This window comes from Penaeus vannamei, chromosome 3 (assembly GCF_042767895.1).
Source record: "Penaeus vannamei isolate JL-2024 chromosome 3, ASM4276789v1, whole genome shotgun sequence".
NCBI classification, from domain to species: Eukaryota; Metazoa; Arthropoda; class Malacostraca; order Decapoda; family Penaeidae; genus Penaeus; species Penaeus vannamei.
The window spans coordinates 27,413,674-27,433,673 of NC_091551.1; the positions used below are offsets into that span (position 1 = coordinate 27,413,674).

General features: G+C 36.4%; 1 protein-coding gene across 4 annotated transcripts in view; it reads left to right on the plus strand.

Annotated features, from left to right (window-relative positions):
• LOC113826806 (serine-rich adhesin for platelets) overlaps nucleotides 1-20,000 on the plus strand; it is a 34,498-nt gene that overhangs the window by 13,819 nt on the left and 679 nt on the right. For 3 of the 4 annotated variants that reach the window (XM_070143236.1, XM_070143243.1, XM_070143248.1), the window contains 12 exons: nucleotides 1,384-1,419; nucleotides 2,812-2,856; nucleotides 13,237-13,365; nucleotides 13,699-13,731; nucleotides 14,055-14,167; nucleotides 14,793-14,985; nucleotides 15,439-15,575; nucleotides 16,396-16,597; nucleotides 16,882-16,929; nucleotides 17,485-17,535; nucleotides 18,514-18,603; nucleotides 19,246-20,000. The exon at nucleotides 19,246-20,000 is cut by the window's right edge and continues 679 nt beyond it. In XM_070143236.1, coding sequence (XP_069999337.1) covers nucleotides 1,384-1,419; nucleotides 2,812-2,856; nucleotides 13,237-13,365; nucleotides 13,699-13,731; nucleotides 14,055-14,167; nucleotides 14,793-14,985; nucleotides 15,439-15,575; nucleotides 16,396-16,597; nucleotides 16,882-16,929; nucleotides 17,485-17,535; nucleotides 18,514-18,603; nucleotides 19,246-19,340 — 1,172 coding nt within the window. In that variant the 3' untranslated portion in view covers nucleotides 19,341-20,000. The remainder of the gene's footprint in view (nucleotides 1-1,383; nucleotides 1,420-2,811; nucleotides 2,857-13,236; nucleotides 13,366-13,698; nucleotides 13,732-14,054; nucleotides 14,168-14,792; nucleotides 14,986-15,438; nucleotides 15,576-16,395; nucleotides 16,598-16,881; nucleotides 16,930-17,484; nucleotides 17,536-18,513; nucleotides 18,604-19,245) is intronic. The other variant, XM_070143252.1, reaches the window with a different exon arrangement.

A 20,000-nucleotide genomic window follows, 5' to 3' on the forward strand; every position in this document is an offset into this window, starting at 1 on the left:
GACTTGCAAATCTTGAGTGATCGTTGAGGACCCGTACGAGCATAGTTGGTTTCGAAAGTTGTACGAGGCGTTTGTGGTTCAACTCCGTTCGATGCTTCGTAGTTTTGTTAGTTCACATATGAAGCAATCCTTTGGAAGCTGAGACTCCTTCTTTAAAGGTTAAGTTTGCAGTCGTGTTGAGTGTAGTATTCTCAATCAATAACTGGAAGTTTCTGGTTTCACATTACTACTTGACTCAAGTGCACACTCGCTAGCAAAGGCAACTCGATTGAGTTTCTAGACAAAGGAGAGATCTGATACTTTTTGGAGTATAGTCCAATTCTCTGTTGTTCGATCTTATAGCATCTACGTTGGATATGTCAGTTTATTCTCAACAGTTTGAAGTGCCGCTGATGACAGAATTATTGCAGTGTTGGCTACTGGGGTCTTCTATGGACTTGGGAGCATCTGTAGCTCTCATCACTTTGTTCACTCTAAAGTCTGTTCCAGAGGTTGTACTTTTTTTAATTAAATTCTTGTTGACGCACCGTTTCTGTACATTGGTAGCGAAATACCTCAGCTGAGTTTACACTGATTCTGCCTGGCCTGTCGCGTTGATGGTAGTGAAATCTCAAAGTTAGTAAACGATCTCACAAGTGATAAGTCCAATAAGTGTAATGTGACGCCATGATATGAGCAGGAACGCTTCCTCGTGTCCGCCACTATTGATTTCTTGCCTCCAGTACTTCTGCTGTCTCTCAGAGCCTACTGTGACTCACTTGTATTTGTACTTTTAGGACGTTGCTGAATATCATTTCTGTTCCTGTGGATTTAGTGATACACGTTTCGCTCATTTTTGGTGTAGTGATCTCGATTCTTTGGCCGAGTTATAGTTTGAGATGTGCATAGTGTTGTACTCCTGTTACTTTGAAGGGCGATGTCTTCTGCATTTACTGTCGGTGCAAGTTGCATGTCTGCCAACTATAGTATCACCTCAGGCCATCAAATGACATCTTATGACATGAATAATATATACGCTATCTAGTGATCACCAGTAAGAGCCAGAACAGGTCACATTTTCCATACTGCGCATCCTCTAAATTCATACATCATTACACTTTTCTTCTGAGCCACTCTTTGAGTGATTTTCTCTCTCTGGCTGCAAGATAATTTTTTCTTACATCCCCAACATATTTAATGCCTGCTTACTATTTCTTATTCCCGATCGTTTCATAATAATATGTTGTATAAGATTGGTATATATTCTCAAATATTTTTAAAAACCAACATTCACTAGTAAAATACTTTTTACTTGAATGAAAGAGCAAACTCTTTCATAATACATGTCTGCAGTACCAAGCATACAGATTCCACACACAGTTAACCGCATCTGACTCTTCACAGGGGGCGGAACAACCACCCAGGGAACAGTTGACAGCGGTAAGGCACTTTCTCGGGCTTTTTGGCGGTCTTTTTGAATGGGACTTTTAAAGTCCATCTTTTAACTTGTTTTAGAAAGGGCATGTACAGGCAGCAGTTTATTTTTTTATCATTGTTTATAGATTCTAATTGTTATGAACACATGAATATCGACACTGCACTACTATTTTTTCGATATAGTTTACATATTCACAGGGGTTTATAACACTATGAGTACAACGTATTTTTCCTATTCTCTCATGAACACTAATTATGATAAACACAGAAAGGTCGACACCATTTGCACAATGAGCATTTTTCAACAATTATACTATCCTATAACAGTATGTTACGTTTATCACACCAATCTTACGACAGTGGTTCCCAACTCGCCACGGCCTGTTAAGCCACGCCGCTACTTGAAATGTGCGGTAATGTCAACCAAAGTTTAATCATACCAAAGGAATGATTAAACTTTGATATGAGGAAGAAAGAACATTTTTTTTTCCACATATTGATTTATAAAGAGGACTTTCTCTTCCACACGCTGCTCAGAAAAAATGAAATCATTGGTTTTATTTTCAGTTTTATATCATCGACCTTATTAGTGGTCCAGATCTCAAAAGTCTTCGCCCCTCACTTTGGAACCCCTGTCCTATGGCTTTCACATCGCAATTATGGTCTCTAATCTTTTTTGTTTATTCTTATTTGTGTTTTCTCTTTTTTCGGCACATCGCTGTTAAGGGTTTTAAAAACAACCTGTACATTCTGTAAAATACTCCTTACTTTCACAATATAATGTTTCGTTCACTGCTAGTCACTTCTAGAAATGGTTATCTGTAATCCTCTAAAATCTACATTTATTTACAGGTCTTAACTTTGTATACGCTCTAACATATATGAATATCTTCCTATTCAAGTATACAATCACAGATCGGATGGTAGTTATAAGATTTATATACTGACATTACACTTACATTTGACGTTAATTATTGTTCATTAATAGGTTTAGCAAATATATAGAAATGGTCAGCAAATAACAGAATTGGCCTGTGTCCCGGCATTGCCCTGTTGGTCACAGGTATAATAACTTAAGGCTACAACTATAATCATATAGTCAGAGAGATTATTCGGTGATTATGTAATGTATAATGTTATAGTGACAGTAATATTTGGAGAGAAAATTTTCTAACCTATATGTTAACGATTCCTTTTCTACTGACAGCAGTCTTTATCTGTCTTTATCTTTAGCGGTCTGCGACTTCTATACCCCTTGTAACAGTGGGATTTAAGTCCTTCGTTGAGAACAAAGCAGCGTAATAATAATGTTCCAACAATTAACCGATTTGCAAGTTTTATCAGGTTTTTGAACTCCGGTGCCGCGCTTACTAATCCACACCTTACCCGCCACAGATTCAAACACGGCAACTACCGCGTCCTCTGACAGTTCCAATTCCGGTAAAGCATGTGATATTGCATGGCAGTCACACGAGCGTAAAATAATCTGCACAATCTCAGTAACATCTGTATTTCCACAAACTACACTTTTATACAAGAACCAGACTACTTGTTATTTTCGGTTTATTGCGATAACAACACCTGCACTTCTACTAACTGTAAAACAGGTGTATTTCTACCCCATTGCCCATGAACCACAATTTATCACAACAACTGTAACTATACATGAAAGTTTGTTACATGCGTACGTATGATGGTAACACTACTTGCATTATGGTCATCCTTATACTTTCAGCTTTCTTTTTTCTTGCTGACTCCAGTACTAACTAGTATCAACATTACCCAGTGATACCAGCACTCCCTCTGTTGTCACTTTCATCACAATACATAATCACAACTCTTCAAATGCACAAGATGCTATATATGTTTTACCTGCTTCCTTGACCTGTACATGTTATGATGAACGCAACAGCATTTTATTCATATTTATTTGTTTTCATACTTTGTAAAACATTTTCAGGTCAGTAACCAACTAGGAGCAAAGCTGAAAGCTGCATCCTTAAAGAGTGATATTTCAACACTTGAAGTGTGATATTTCAACATTTAAAAGGTGTATCAGTGCAACACTGGTTACTGTCATTTATAACTACAGGTCTAAGTGCATGACAAAAGCGCATGCCATGCACATTAACATTACCTGGCTACAGCACATGTTATGGTAGCATGAACTCGGCGTTTACACACGGTATTTTGACCATTATCATTGTCGTCGTATTTCATAGTTTACCATGTTTTGGCCGATGTGTTCATGGTTAGATCAGTCTGAAAGTCAGGCTGTATAGTGAGAACTCAGTACACCCTTGCTGTGTAATAGATCAACACTTTAAAGGTGCATCAGTGTAGCACTGGTTACAGTGTCAGTTTAACTGCAGGAACAAGTGCACACACTAAAGGCAATATACATTACATTAGAGTGCTAATTTACGAATAGGTGTTGGAAAATCCTTGTGTCATGGTTTTGTTACATCAAGATCGCGAAAAAGTGTATATTTCTCAGTTTTAGCCTCTTTATGTAAGAGTAATACTAGCCTTTCTCCCTCGGATAATCTTTATGTAACTCTTTTCGCAGGCTCCGATTCCATCGTTGCACAGGTATACTCTTCCATTTAGCTCTGATTTCCTGTTATATATATATATATATATATATATATATATATATATATATATATATATATATGTTTGAAATTTTAATCAATTTGTATATCAATTTAGCTACTTGTCTAGATATTGCCTTTTTCTTCTGATGTTAAGAGAAGAGTTAGTCATTTTTTTCTTTTTCGTTTTATTAAGGAAAATCGTAATTATACAAATTTGAATAAATTGTTACTTTGTGTTTAAGAAAGGTTTACTTCCGCATTCTGAGTTTAAATCTATAATTAGATCTAGCACTGAAGAACAAATCAGGCCATTAATTTCGTAGGAGTGGCATTATGTATCAGAGTAAAAATTTTAATCTGTGCTTATGATAACTCACATCATGTTTCAGGTATATACATAGATAGGTTTATGCTCGTCCTTAACATTTATCATGTTATATCAAGAAAGAAAACCTATCATTAAAAATGTATGGCAGTGACAGTATATGTTTTTATCTGTTTTCTTCCGATAAATTTCATAACCGATAACCAACACTAATTCCCACCTTCCCCGCCACAGGTTCAAACACAGCAGCTACACCATCTGACACTTCCAGTTCCGGTAAAACCAAAGTCATTCCGCATGACACTAACTGGGAATCATAACCAACAGCACAGTCTCACAATGACATCTGCATTTAAAATACTATAATAACTGGACTAATCGTGTGTTCCAGTCCATGACAACGCCTGCGCACTCACCAGCCGAACCATATCTCCCTACATCTAAAACACCAGATTTTGCCCTGTTACCAATTACCAACAACTTCTCACGACACCAAGTGTAATATTTACAATACCTGGCAGCTTTTTAACACTACCTATGATATAATTCTCATACAGCATGCTTTACGTTTTCATGCTGTGATACCAAGACAAACCGTGTTACTAACACCACCGAATACCAAAACACAGCAATACAAGCACCGCTTCTACTGCCGCTTATTCCATCACAATATATCGTTTGCACACACTACAGTACCTGCTGGTAGTACTTGTAACTTTTCTGGGTGATAACATTATCAGAGAACAGGACGGGTCTTTGCAGTGGGATAGTTCAATACATGAAAGGTTTATTGTGTAGCCTTTGTCCATAACCATTTTTATACCCAGGTCCACTTGCGAACATTAAGCATGAAGTGTTTTAGACTGTTAGAAATATATGAGTGTTTACCCTTCTCCGTGCCATGAACTTTTCGCTTTGTGGTCATGAAAAATGCAAAGTTTTCAGTGTCTAGAGAAATTTCAGCTTTCTTTTTAGTATATGTATATATATATATATATATATATATATATATATATATATATAATATATATATATTTTTTTTTACCTATTCGAAATCTTCCATAAAACTAATAATCTTAATCCTACAGTCTCTTCTTTTACGGTTTACCTTTATGTTTGTTTGTTTTTTTTCTTCTTTTTCAGTACAAAGAATTCTATGTCCGCATTCCGTTCTTCACACATAAGCCGTAGAATGTAATTCCACTATTAGCTCTAACCAAGAACACCTTTTGCTTTTTAATTTTGTTTTGTATCAAGCTAGCGACTTGTCACAATATTGCCTTTTCTCTATAGTTCTGAAGTAAAGTGTACAATTAGTGTTTTTCTTCTAAATATATTTATTCTTTAAGATTAATCTGTACAAATAAATCGAAAATATACAAATTCGAATCGCTACATTTTCTGTACTTAAGGAAGTTTACTTCCGTATTCAGACTTTGAATCTGTTATTAGATCTAACACTGAGGCACACAAATCAGGCTAAGAATTCGTAGGCAGCGATCAGCAGGCAAAATGTGCATGAGTACAATTTCAAATATGTGCTTAGGATAACTTATTTCAGATATATATGTACATAATGTAGCTTCTTCTTTAACATGGTTTATGATCGCCTTCAACATTTAGCATGCTATGTCAGGGAAGAAAATTAATATCTTTAGAAATATACGGCAGTGACATTGTGTTTTTGTTGTCTTGTTTTCTTCCGAGAAATTTCATAACCGATAAACCAACACTAATTCCCACCTTCCCCGCTACAGGGTCTGACACAACAGCTACATCATCTGACACTTCCAGTTCCGGTAAAACCAAAGTCATACCGCATGACACTAACTGGGAATCAATACCGACAGCACAGTCTTTCACAATAACATCTGTATTTTCACATAATCAACACTACAATAACTGGACTAATCGTGTGTTCCAGTCCATGACAACACCTGCACACCCACCAGCCGAACCATATCTCCCTACACCTAAAACACTTCAAATTCTGCCCCATTCCAAATTTTCCACAATTTATCACAACACCAAGTGAAACATATACAATACCTGGCATTTTTATAACGCAACCTGATAATCCTCACTGCCAAGCTGTGATACCAGGACAAACGAACATCACTCACTACCAATACCCAGCTATACAAGCACCACTTCTATTGCCGCTTATTTCATTACAATATAGCATTTGCACACACTACAGTACCTGCTGGCAGTACATATGACTTTTACAGGATTTAGAGTGTGATAGTTCAATTCATAAAAGGTGTATCAGTGTACCATTGGTTCTACAACCATTTTCACATTCAGGTCCAATTGCATGAGGTGTTTCTCTGTGAGAAATATATAAATGAGTGTTTACATTTCTCCGTGCCATGAACTCGCTTTGTGGTCATGAAGAAATGTAAAGTTTTCGGCTTCTAGTGTAATTTCTGCTTTCTTTTCAGTCTTTCAAAACATTTCTGTTTCCCTATTTGAAATCCATAAAAGTAATAATCTTATTCCGACAGTCTTGCAAATATGCCATCACCTGCCACTCTTTTCACGCTATATACGCCTTCGTGTATGTCACTACAAAGAACTCACACAGAAGCCATAGAATGTATCTCCACTATTAGCTTTAGCCAAGAACACCTTTTGCTTTTAAATTTCGGTTTGAAATTGTAATGAACATTATGTAGTATATCAAACCACAGATCCGTCTCGATATTGCTTTTTCATAGTTCTGATGTTATGAGAACATTTGTTGTTGTTTTTTCATTATTATTAACAACACAAATCAGGCTAAGAATTTCGTAGACAGCAGTCCGCAGGCAAAATGTACATCAGAGTAAATTTTCAAATATGTGCTTATATCACGAAAGAAAATCCAATATGTTTTAAAATGTATGGTAATGACATTTGTTAGTCTGTTTTCTTCCGTGAAGTTTCACTACCAATATGCCAACACTAATTCATATCTTCCCCGCCACAGGTTCAAATACAAGAGCTACCACATTATCTGACACTTCCAGTTCCGGTAAAACTATGACACTAATTGCGAATCAAAACCAACAGCACAGTGTCACAATAACATAATTTCCGACACTATAATAACGACTACTGCACACCCACCAGCCGAACCTTATCTTCCTACATCTAAAACACTTATCCACAACTCATCACGACACCAAGTATAACATATGCAATATCTGGTAGCTTTTTACCTACAATAGATCCTCATACAACAGGCTTTACGTTTTCATGCTGCGATACCAGGACAAACCGTGTTACTAACTTCACTCAGTACCAATACCCAGCAGTACAAGCACCGCTTCTATTGCCACCTATTTCATCACAATGCACAACAATCACAATATATGTATTTCACAATAACATGTACTTTCACGAAATTAACTACAATAACTGGACTACTTGTTTTCCAGTCCATGAAAACGCTGCTCACCCACCAGCAGAATCCTATCTCCCTACATCTAACGCGCTTCACATTCTGCCCCATCACGAATAATCCACAATTGCTTTACGTCTTCATGTTGTGATTCCAGGACAAACCGTGCTACTAACATCACTCAATACCAATACCCAGCAATACAAGCACCGCTTCTATTGCCACCGATTTCATTACAATTTTTTTTTTTTTTTTTTTTTTTTCATTTGCACACACTACAGAACCTGCTGGCTGATATCCCCTTTGTTTTTATAGATCTGATGTTGAGAGTACAGTTAGTGATTGTTTTATTTGTGCTTAAGAAAGTTGTACTTCCGTATTCCGACTTTGAATCTAGCATTACATTTAACACTGAGGAACACAGATCTAGCTAAGAATTTAAGGGTGGCAGCGGTCCGCAGGCAATAAGTGTATCAGATTGAAATTTCAAATACGTGCCTATGATAACTCGTACTAGACATAATGTAGGTTTTTCTTTTAGCCCGTCCTTAACATTTATCATGCTATGTCAGGAAAGAAAAACGTAAATCTTTCAAAATGTATGGCAGTAACATTGTGTTTCTGTCAGTCTCTTTCTTCCGAGAAGTTTCATCAGTAAATTAACACTAATTCCCATTTTCCCCGCCACAGGTTCAGACACAGCAGCTACCACATCATCTGACACTTCCAGTTCCGGTAAAACCAAAGTCATACCGCATGACACTAACTGGGAATCAATACCGACAGCAAAGTCTTTCACAATAATATCTGTATTTTTACAAAATCAACACTGATGACTGGACTACTTGTGTTTTCTAGTCCATGGCAACACCTGCACACCCACCAGCCGAACCATATCTCTCTACATCTAAAACACCAGATTTTGCCCCATTACCAATTGTCTACAACTTATCACGACACCAAGTGTAACATATACAAGACCTGGAAGCTTCTGAACACTACCTTCAATATGATCCTTATACAACAGGCTTTACATGTTCATGCTGTGATACCAGGACAAACCGTGTTACTATCACTCAATACCAATACCCAGCAGTACAATCACCGCTTCGATTGCCACCTATTTCATCACAGTACACAACAGTCAGAAGTTATCATTTGCACACACTACAGTACCTGCTGGTAGTACACACTATAAAATGTTTTATTTCAGGTGATATTTTTTCAGGATCCTTGTCGTATGACATAAATAGTGTATCAGTGTATCATTGGTTCTATAACCATTTTTTCATCCATGACCTTATCGTTTTGCGGCCATGAAGAAATGCAAACTTTTCAGTTTCTAGTGTTTATCAATGGAGCAATTTCAGCTTTCTCTTCAAATCATTTCGATTTGCCTATTTGAAATCTTCCGTAAAAAGTAATAATCAAAATCCTAGTCTCGTAAATATATCACCTGCCACTCTGTTTACTATGCTTACGCATTTGAGTCTTTTAGTACAAAGAACTCTTTATCTTTATCATCGATAAACCAACACTAATTCCCATCTTCCCCGCCACAGGTTCAGACACAGCAGCTACATCATCTGACACTTCCAGTTCCGGTAAAACCAAAGTCATACCGCATAACACGAACTGGGAATCAAAACCAACAGCACAGTCTCACAATGATATCTGCATTTTCACAAAATCAACTCTACAATAATTGGACTACTTGTGTTTTCTAGTCCATGACAACACCTGCACACCCACCAGCCGAACCATATCTCCCTACACCTAAAACACTTCAAATTTTGGCCCATTACAAATTACCCACAATTTATCACGACACAAAGTGTAATATATACAATACCTGGCAGCTTTTTAACACAACCTGATAATCCTCATACAACAGGCTTTACGTTTTCATGCTGTGATACCAAGACAAACCGTGTTACTAACATCACCGAATACCAATACACAGCAATACAAACACAGCTTCCACTGCCACCTATTTCTTCACAATACACTGCAGTCACAAGTTTGTACACACTGCAGCACCTGCTGGCAGTACATTTAATTAAACTTTTTTTTCAGGGTTATATTTTTTTCAGGATCCTTGCAGTGACAGTTCAATACATAAAAAGATGTATCAGCGTATCACTGGTTTTATAATCATTTTTACATCCAGGTCTAAATGCATGAGGTGCTTCGGAAAATGAGGAATGTATAACTGGATATCTTGTGTTTTCCAACTCATGACAACACTTGCACACCCACCAGCTGAACCATATCTTCCTACACCTACAACACCAAATTTTGCCCCATTACAAATTATCCACAATTTATCACGACACCAAGTGTAATATATACAATACCTGGCAGATTTTGAACACAACCTACAATATGATCCTCATACAACAGGCTTTACGTTTTCATGCTGTGATACCAGGACAAACCGTGTTACTAACATCACTCAGTACCAATACCCAGTAACACAAGCACCACTTCTACTGCCACCTATTTTATCACAGTACACAACAGTCACAAGTTATCTTTTGCACACACTACAGTACCTGCTGGCAGTAAAGGACATATTTTTCATGGCGATAACATTTCCAGAGAACATGACGGTTCTCCTTGCAGTGTCATAAAAAGGTGTATCAGTATTACATTGGTTATATAACCATTTTTATATCCAGGTCCAATTGCGAACGTTAAGCATGAGGTACTTCAAACTGTAAAAAATATATAAATGTGTTTACTTTTCTTCGTAACTTATCGTTTTATGGTCATGAAGAAATGTCAAGTGTTTTGCTTCTAGTCGTGTTTATTCTTGGAGCAATTTAAGCTTTCTTTTCGGTCTTTCAAATCTGCTTTAGCCTATTTAAATTTTTCCATAAATGTAATAGTCTATGTCATCACCCGCCACTTTTTTTTCCTTTATTTTCGTTTTCGTGTCTTTCACTACAAAGAACTATGTCAGCATTCCGTTCTTCACACTTCAGCCGCAGAATGTAATTTCACTAATAGCTCGAACCAAGAACACCTTTTGGTGTTTCCTTTCGACTTGAAATTTGCAATTATTATGTTGCATATCAAACTAGTGGCTTGTAATAATATTGCCTTTGTCTTTATAGATCTGATGTTGAGAGTACAGTTAGTGATTGTTTTATTTGCGCTTAAGAAAGTTGTACTTCCGTATTCCGACTTTGAATCTAGTATTACATGACACTGAGGAACACATATCTGGCTAAGAATTTCATAAGGGTGGCAACGGTTAGCAGGCAATATGTGTATCAGATTAAAATTTCAAATACGTGCCTGTGATAACTCGTATTATATTTCAGGTATATACGTATGTAGGGTTTTCTTTATCATGGTTTATGCCCGTCCTTAACATTTATCATGCTATCCCAAGAAAGAAAAAATATCATATTAAAATATATATATATATATATATATATATATATATATATATATATAATATACATATATATATATATTTTTTTTTAATACATAGCAGTGACATAGCATTTTTGTTAGTTTTCCTCCGAGAACTTTCATCAGTAAACTAACACTAATTCCCATTTTCCCCGCCACAGGTTCAGATACAGCAGCCACCACATCATCTGACATTTCCAGTTCCGGTAAAACTAGAGTGGCACCGCATGACACTTACTGGGATTCAAAACTAACAGCAGTTTCACATTAACAACTGTATTTTCACTAAATCAACACTACAGTAACTGGATAACTTGTGTTTAACAGTCCATGACAAGACCTGCACAACCATTTAGCCGAACCATATCTCCCTACATCTAAAACACTTCAAATTCTGTCCCATTACCAGTTGTCCACAATTTATCACACGAAATGTAACACAAAAATATCTGGCAGCTTTTTAACACCTGATAATCCTTATACAACAGGCTTTACATTTTAATATTGTGATACAAGGACAGTGTTACTAACATCACTCAATACCAATACCTAGCAATACAAGCACCGCTTTTATTGCCACCTATTTCATGACAATACACGTCACATATCATTTGCACACATTATAGTACTTGCTGGCAGTACATGCTGTTATTTTTTTTTTTTTTTCAGGGTTGTATTTTTTTCAGGATCCTTGCAGTGTGATAGTTCAATACATAAAAAAGATGTATCACCGCAGCACTGGTTCTATATCTATTTTTATATCCAGGTCCAATTGCATAAGGTGTTTCAGAGAGTGAAAATTGTATATTTCTCCGTACTATGAAATTGTCGCTTTGTGACCAGTAAGATATGCCAAGGTTTGAGTTTCAAGTCCGTGTTTATTAATAGAATCATTTCAGCTTACTTTTCAGTCTTGCATCTCATTTCTAATTGCCTATTCGAAATCTTCCAAAAAAAGTAATATTCAAAATCCTACATCTCGTAAATATACCATCACCTGCCGCTATTTTTACTTTATGCCTTCGTGTCTTTCAGTACAAAGAATGCTGTATCTATTATCACCGATAAACCAACACTAATTCTCATCTTACCCGCCACAGGTTCAGATACAGCAGCTACCACATAATCTGACACTTCCAGTTCCGATAAAACCAAAGTCATACCACCAACAGCACAGTCTTTCACAATAACATGTAGTTTCAGAAAGTTAACACTAACTGGACTACTTATGTTTTCCAGTCCATGACAACACATACACACCCACCAGCCGAACCATATATTCCTACATCTAAAACACTTAATGCCCTATTACCAATTATCAAGCTTATCACGACACCAAATGTAACCTATGCAGTACCTGGAAATTGTTTAACACTACCTACAATATGATCCTCCTTCAACAGGCTTTGCGTTTTCATGCTGTGATACCAGGACAAACCGTGTTACTAACATCACTCAATACCAATACCCAGCAGTACTACCATCGCTTCCACTGCCACCTATTTTACCACAGTACACAACAGTCACAATATATCTTTCGTACACACTACAGTACCTGCTGGCATGACATAGTATGACTTTTTTCAGGGTGATAAATTTTTCAGAGAACATGACGGATGCTTGCAGTGATAGTTCAATACATATAATGTATATCAGCATAGCATTGGTTATATATTTCATACCCAGGTCCAATTGCGATCGGTAAGCATGAGGTGTTTTAGAAAGTAAGAAATATATAAATGTGTTTCCGTTTCTCCGTGCCATAAACTTCTCGCTTTACAGTCATTAGTCTTTCAAACCATTTATATTTGCCTACTCGAAATCTTCCATAAAAGTAATAATCTTAATCCGTTTTGTAAATATGTCATCACCTGCCACTTTTCTTATGATATTAATGCCTTCGTGTATTCCACTACAAAAATCTATGTCCGCATTCCGTTCTTCTCACTTTAGCCGCAGAATGGGACTCCACTATTAGCTCTAGCCAAGAACCACGTGAATTCAACGACGGTTAAACGGTTAGCTGGGCGTTTCGCCTGGTCCGGTTGCCAAGTATAACTTTTTCGTTTATTGTACTCCTTATTTTCCAGATACCACCCAGACTTCAGGAGGTACATCGAGTAATACAAATACAAACACAAATACGAATACAAACACAAACACGGCTACAAATACAAACACAAATACAAATACAAGCACAACCGCCGCTGCTACACTGGGTGAGTGCAAGTTATGTTATTATATTAATACATAGCAATATAATTATATCTAGTATTACGCTTTATCAATGACAAGCAAAATCGAGGTGTCGATGTTTACTAACTACTAACTACATGTGAAACATAATAAAACTGCTCATTTGTTATCTTATTGTTCGTTTCTGTAACGAAATCAGACTTAAATGAAGGGCAGGTACGACTCGAAACTTTCTTTTAGCTAGAACTTTAAAAAGACAAATGTCCCGTTAAAGGTATGTGTTAATTATTGGGGGAGGGGCGGTAACTGACGAGGAAGGAAGGGTTGTGCATAAATAATTATTTCCTTTTTTCCAGATCAAGCGAAAGTGGACGAGACGAGCGTCAGCGGTGAGTTGAGAGTCCTCCGTGAAACAATGAAATACACAGCCGCGCACTTCCGCAGTTGTTTTGGACAGTCAGAGAACTATTTGCACACTTAATGATTCTAACAATATTTTGCAAGTTGTGATATAAACAAAAGTAATTATTATGACGGCAATCAAAAGTTAATCATTTATATACGGATACCTTATGTGTAAAATTTCCATTTTTAATAAAGTGTGACCATTTCGTAAGGACATATGTATGTATGTGTGTATACTTGTGCATGTTTATACGAGTATATACATATGCACGCGCGACATGTAATTCTCTCTTCTTTCTCTTCTCAGGGTCCGGTCTGCTCATGTCTGTGAAGCTAAAAGGCCTAACATCAACTCAGGTCACCGACTACCTGACAAAGACCTCCACTAGTTATGCCAGCTTGACAGATGCAGCAACCACGGTAAAGCTTTTTATAATGAATTCGTTAGTTAAATAGCGCAATCTTACGAGTTTCTTACGATTAACAAATCTGAAAGAATTCTACGTAAACTTTGGATATTCCTACAACGTTATAAATTTCGTTGTAGGTCGAATACCTATTTATGAAGCTTTACTGACCTAAGTTGAAGATAAATGAAGATCGTTTCCATTTTATTGTTTATAGCATAATACTAATTCTCTCGTTGTTCCCTATTTTCATCACCAATTACTTTTATTTATCATAAAAGTTTTATTCAAACGAATTCTAATTAGCGTACAGTCATGACGCCATCATCTTCAAGTCCTTTTGTTTTTATTTATTTGTCTGTACGACTCCAGCCGTTACTACATAGCGTACATACATAGGGGATATAACATAGAAGATGAAGTAGTCACGATGTATATTTGGCATTGTTTTTTGATGGAGCAATGGATCTTTATTCTTTGGAGGGTTTCGTATTGTAAGGAGCCCTTTGAGAGGGCAGTGTACAGGGTAAAATAATAGTAAAGCATATATCATATAACATATGTTACAACATGCAACATATATTGATAGCACGCTAATACCCAATAATCTGGTAATTTCAAACGAGAATTCCCCACAGTACACGAACCTGGTGAAGGCGTCCTCCCAGACCACGAAAGTCACCTCAGACTTGAAGTTAAAGCGAGTGATACAGATAGACGCCACCACAGTCAGGGCAGAATACCTTGCTAACGCCAACTCCAACGTCGACCTGGCTGCCCTCAGGAACTCCATGTTGGAGAATCAGAACATGCAGGATCTGGATTTCACGCGTAAGTTCAAAGTTTGAAGTGACTGTTAAAGGCTGTGGAGCAACATCTTTCAGGAATTTTTTATTCATTTATTTTTTCTTTATTTTTATCCCCTTGGTTTGTTTGAACAAAATGTGATTTCGAATTTCTGTGTAATTTACAAACAGCTTTTCCCGTTCCGCTGAAAAAGTAAGTTATCTAAAAAATTCCATCAAGATTTGATTAGTTAGCCTTAAAATATATTTTCTGTCGAAATTGAAGCCTAGAAGTTTTCTATGATTAAGGACCGCCTGAAATTCACCCATAACTATTTTATTTTAACGTTTTTTTTTTTATATATACATAATTTATTTTGAATCAGCTCAAATAGTATGTAGATTGACAATGAATGAACTGATATAATTTCCGTCATTATTATATCCTTCAAACCAATTCGTGCAGTCCTTTTTTACCTTTCCACTATTTCCTCCATAGTGAAAATTGCGGCCCTTACTGTGAGCAACCGCTGGTCCAGTGTCAAGGTAAAGATCACAAACCGACAGTTCGAAACGGCGATGTCTGACCCAACCTCCACCACATTCAAGAACTTCAAGAACACCTTTCAGCCATTGGTAAGTTTTATTTTATTTTATTTTATTTACCTCATTTTTGGATATTTACTTTGTTTAAGTTAAACTATGTGTTCTTTAAACAACCCACTTTCGTACTATACCGCATTCTCAAAGCATAATCAATTTTCAGATGCAATGCACTGATATAATTCTTGCATCATGCTGCTCATCCTACTTCCATATCATTCTGAAAAGCATCTCCAAGTTGATTTACCTTATTCTTATTTAGACTTTCTACACGAATGCATTTCACCATCATCATAAAAGTCCAAAGACCTATAAACTGTCGGTGGATTAGTACCACAATCATCTCTAAACGTAACATCACAAACGATGCCATCAGACCAGATACAGAAGGGTATATCAAGTAATTCCAAATCGCTTTGGAAAGAAATTATAACCAGTAGCATTCAGAGCGCATACCTCCTCCAAGGGTCACTGATGCAATAAGAATATTCACAATAAAGAATCACATTAAAATCTCAAGTTCTCTGGTGGCGTCCGTAAATATAACTTACTTGGCGGAAGTGATAGGCGTAATGATTATAATAATAGTTACCCCTATAAGCAATGCAATAGGGGTAACTGATGAAATCATTAAAAAAATCTTGGATCCGGATCATGATTCGGATCCACATGAAATCTGTTCATAACTTTTTGAGTTATCCTGCTAACCAACAAACTAACTAACCAACGCTACCAAAATAGATAGCCCTCTTGTCAGAGATAATTGAAAAAGATCCTGACCAAATAAGTTTCAACGACCCGAAACCTAAAATTTACCAAAGTTGAAACTCAGTCTCTCTCTCTCTTAAACCAGCTCCTCAAGGCGCTTAAGGAGAAGGTGAAGGCAGTCGCCAACGTGGTCGTCATGGAGCTCCTCTCGGGGAGCGTGGTCGTCCGAGCCAGCGTGGAGGCAGACAGCACCGCCACGACGAGCACGACGAATGAGATTTCTACCGCACTCACGTCAGTCAGTACGCTGGACAGTTTCACGCTCGACGCCAAAAAGGAGGTAACAGGTGAGTGGCTGAAGGGTAGCCTTGGAATGGTTATTTTGACGACGTGTTTTCATGCTGACAAGTGTAGAAAAGGAATGAATGAGAATGAGTCTCTTCACAATGCAGGAGATGTGTTGAACCGGTCTCGAATTATCTTCATGAGACATACATGATTTGAAACCGGTTAAATACCACCTCCTGTTGTGTGAAGATATTCCATTCATACTTTCTTTTACGCTATTGATATTAAGTTTCGTGATCATAACTAAGTATTTTTTAATTGTGTTTTTTTTCTTTGCTTTCAGCTGAGAAGTACCTGAGTGGTGGCCAGCTGATCAGCCCCGTAACTAAAAGTATGCCATATTTGTTTCTATTGTTTTGTAATATTGGTATTGAAATATGCATATTAGGTTCATCGAAATTTTCTAACAAGATGTGTTCTCATAAGTCGTTCAATTATATATCGTCTAATAGTCTTTTATTAAGGTGCCTTGATTAATGAAGAGACTTTTTGGAAAATGGAAATGGATATTTTTCAACAAGTAATGTACGGTTATAGGGAAAATTCCATTACGGCCATAATCCTTGTAATACCACGTTAATTTCAAACTTTACTCTCACCCTCATTTTGTTCAAATGCTGACAGATATACTTTTTCCAATGTATTTCACAAGCTATCGTCCGTGTTATAATAGGATAAGTCAACGGCGCAAAAAAAAAAAATAATAATAATAATGAAATAAAATAAAAATAAAAATCATAATAATAAAAATCTTGTAAAACCAACCATACATATAGCCTAATTAAGTACACACTGCATACATTTAATCCGTTTCTGACAAACGTTAATCTTATGATTTAGTGATATCTGAACTTTTGTCATCACGATTAAGTCATTCTTCCAACAGCTGATGCCGACGGCAGTGACATCCTGAGGGACACGGAAGACATCTCGCGAGGTCAGTCGGACTCCTTTGGAGATTTTTTATGAACTATTCTATTCAGTCTGTGTAAATCTGTGTGTGTGAATATATATATATATGCGTGTGTATGTGTGTGTGAGTATATATATATATATATATATATATATATATATATATATATATATATATATATATATATATATATATATGTGTGTGTGTGTGTGTGTGTGTGTGTGTGTGTGTGTGTGCCTGTATGTATGTATGTGTATATGTATGTACATATATATCCATATATATATATATATATATATATATATATATATATATATATATATATATATATATATATATATATATATATATATATATATATATAAAATTATATATGCATATTTATACATATATAATTATATTATATTATTGGTAATGAAATATCCATATTAGGTTTAGCGAAAATGATAAATATAAACATATATATATATATATATATATATATATATATATATATATATATATATATATATATATATATGTATGTATAAACATATGTGTATATACATACATATATATACATATGTATGTATATGCATATATATAAATATGTGTATATATATATATGTATATATATGTGTGTGTGTGTACGTGTGTGCCTCTGTGAGTGTGTGTGTGTGTACGTGTACGTGTGTGTGTACGTGTGCGTGTGCGCGTGTGTGTGTGTGTGTGTGTGTGTGGCCTTTATTGTATACGTTCTCATCTAAATATTTGTTTCCGTTTATGGCAACCGTCCAAATCTACCTCAGAGATTGTGTTCACGCTTGTCGTTTTCATCGACATTAATATTCGCATTTACGATAATCATTTTCTGCATCATCAGCTATGTTCATTAGTAAACGTTCTAAATCAACATCCATAATTAAGCTGAATAGCACGTGTTCTAAAGCGTACAGCGAACACCGCTCATAAGAAGGGCATTAAAAGCTCATAACCTGTGAAATTAACAACATTCTCTTCCAGGTGACGTCAGCCTGGCAGAGAGCGAGGCAGATAAGATAAAGATCAAAACCAACAATTATTTCTTCACGGTCACTATTCCTTCTTTCTGTGGTGGGTATTTTGCTTGGTACTTCTGGAATTTATTTTGGGGAAAATGTGTTTAATGGATGTCATGTCTATTAGCGTGTGTGTGGAAGACTGTTTGGGCTTATATATTCTTTTATTTGTTTATAATTTACTGTCTTCTAGTCAGCTGTGTATAACTGTATGTGCGTGGTTGTATTTTATTTCCAAAGGTGTACATTAAATTCTAATACCTGGAATAAGAACCTCATTGGTTATAACAAAACAAAAAAAAATATTAGAAAAACATCACGACCCACATTGGCACATACCTTTATGTTTCCCTCCCAGCCTATACTGATCCATGATGGCCTTATGCCTTTCCCCCAGCCTTTATTGACCCATGATGACCTTTTTCATCTTTCCCCCCAGCCTCTAGGGACCCATGATGACCTTTATTATGTTTCCCCAGCCTATATTAACCCATGATGACCTTTCTCATCGTTTCCCCCAGCCTATATGGACCCATGATGACCTTTCTTATCTGTTTCCCCCCAGCCTATTTTGGCCCATGATGACCTTTCTTATCGTTTCCCCCCCAGCCTATAATAACTCATGATGACCTTTCTTATCGTTTCCCCCCAGCCTATATTGACCCATGATGACCTTTCTTATCCGTTTCCCTCCCAGCCGTCCTGTTGCTGATCATCATCCTGCTGTGCTGCACGACCTCCAACTCCTGCCTCTGCCGAATCTGTAGCAGCGACCCCAAGAACGTGCCCTAAGTTTGACCCTCAAAGGATGCCCCCAGACGAGGTCAAAGGGTTCTCGAAGGTCAAAATGCCGTTCTAGGGATGCTCCTTTGATGTTCTGATGGTGGGCATACTTGGGAAATGCCTTGGAGTATTCACGGGTGCGCCAACAAAAGTTGAAAACATCTAGATGAAGAAAAGAAAATATGGAAATATAATTGGTATACTCTATATCATTAATGACAACATGGGATAATTATAAAATTCAAGAAAATGTTTTTATTGTAATCAACAATAATAATAGGGATGAACATTAAGTAAGCAAAATTTGTCACAAAATTTATGTATGTATCAAATATATATCCAGTACAACGAGAATAAACAACCTAATAGAACGTAATAATAGAAATGATATTTCAAATTAAGACTATAAGAAAATGTTCTAGAGTGTAAATTGAGAAACAATGTCCATTTTTAACATTACGAAAAACATGACAATATATGAGAGAAACTCTTCTACCCTCTACACCTGCACCTAAGATTTTTTTCTCCGAGAATTCTCTTATTTCGCTAAGTGTTTCATGAACGTGACTCAAGAACAAAGCCAATTCCCTGCCAAACTTTGCACCAAATGAGGCCAGCAAATTAATTTTCAAGAGCTAAAATTCTTACGCTTCTAAAGTCACAGGTGAC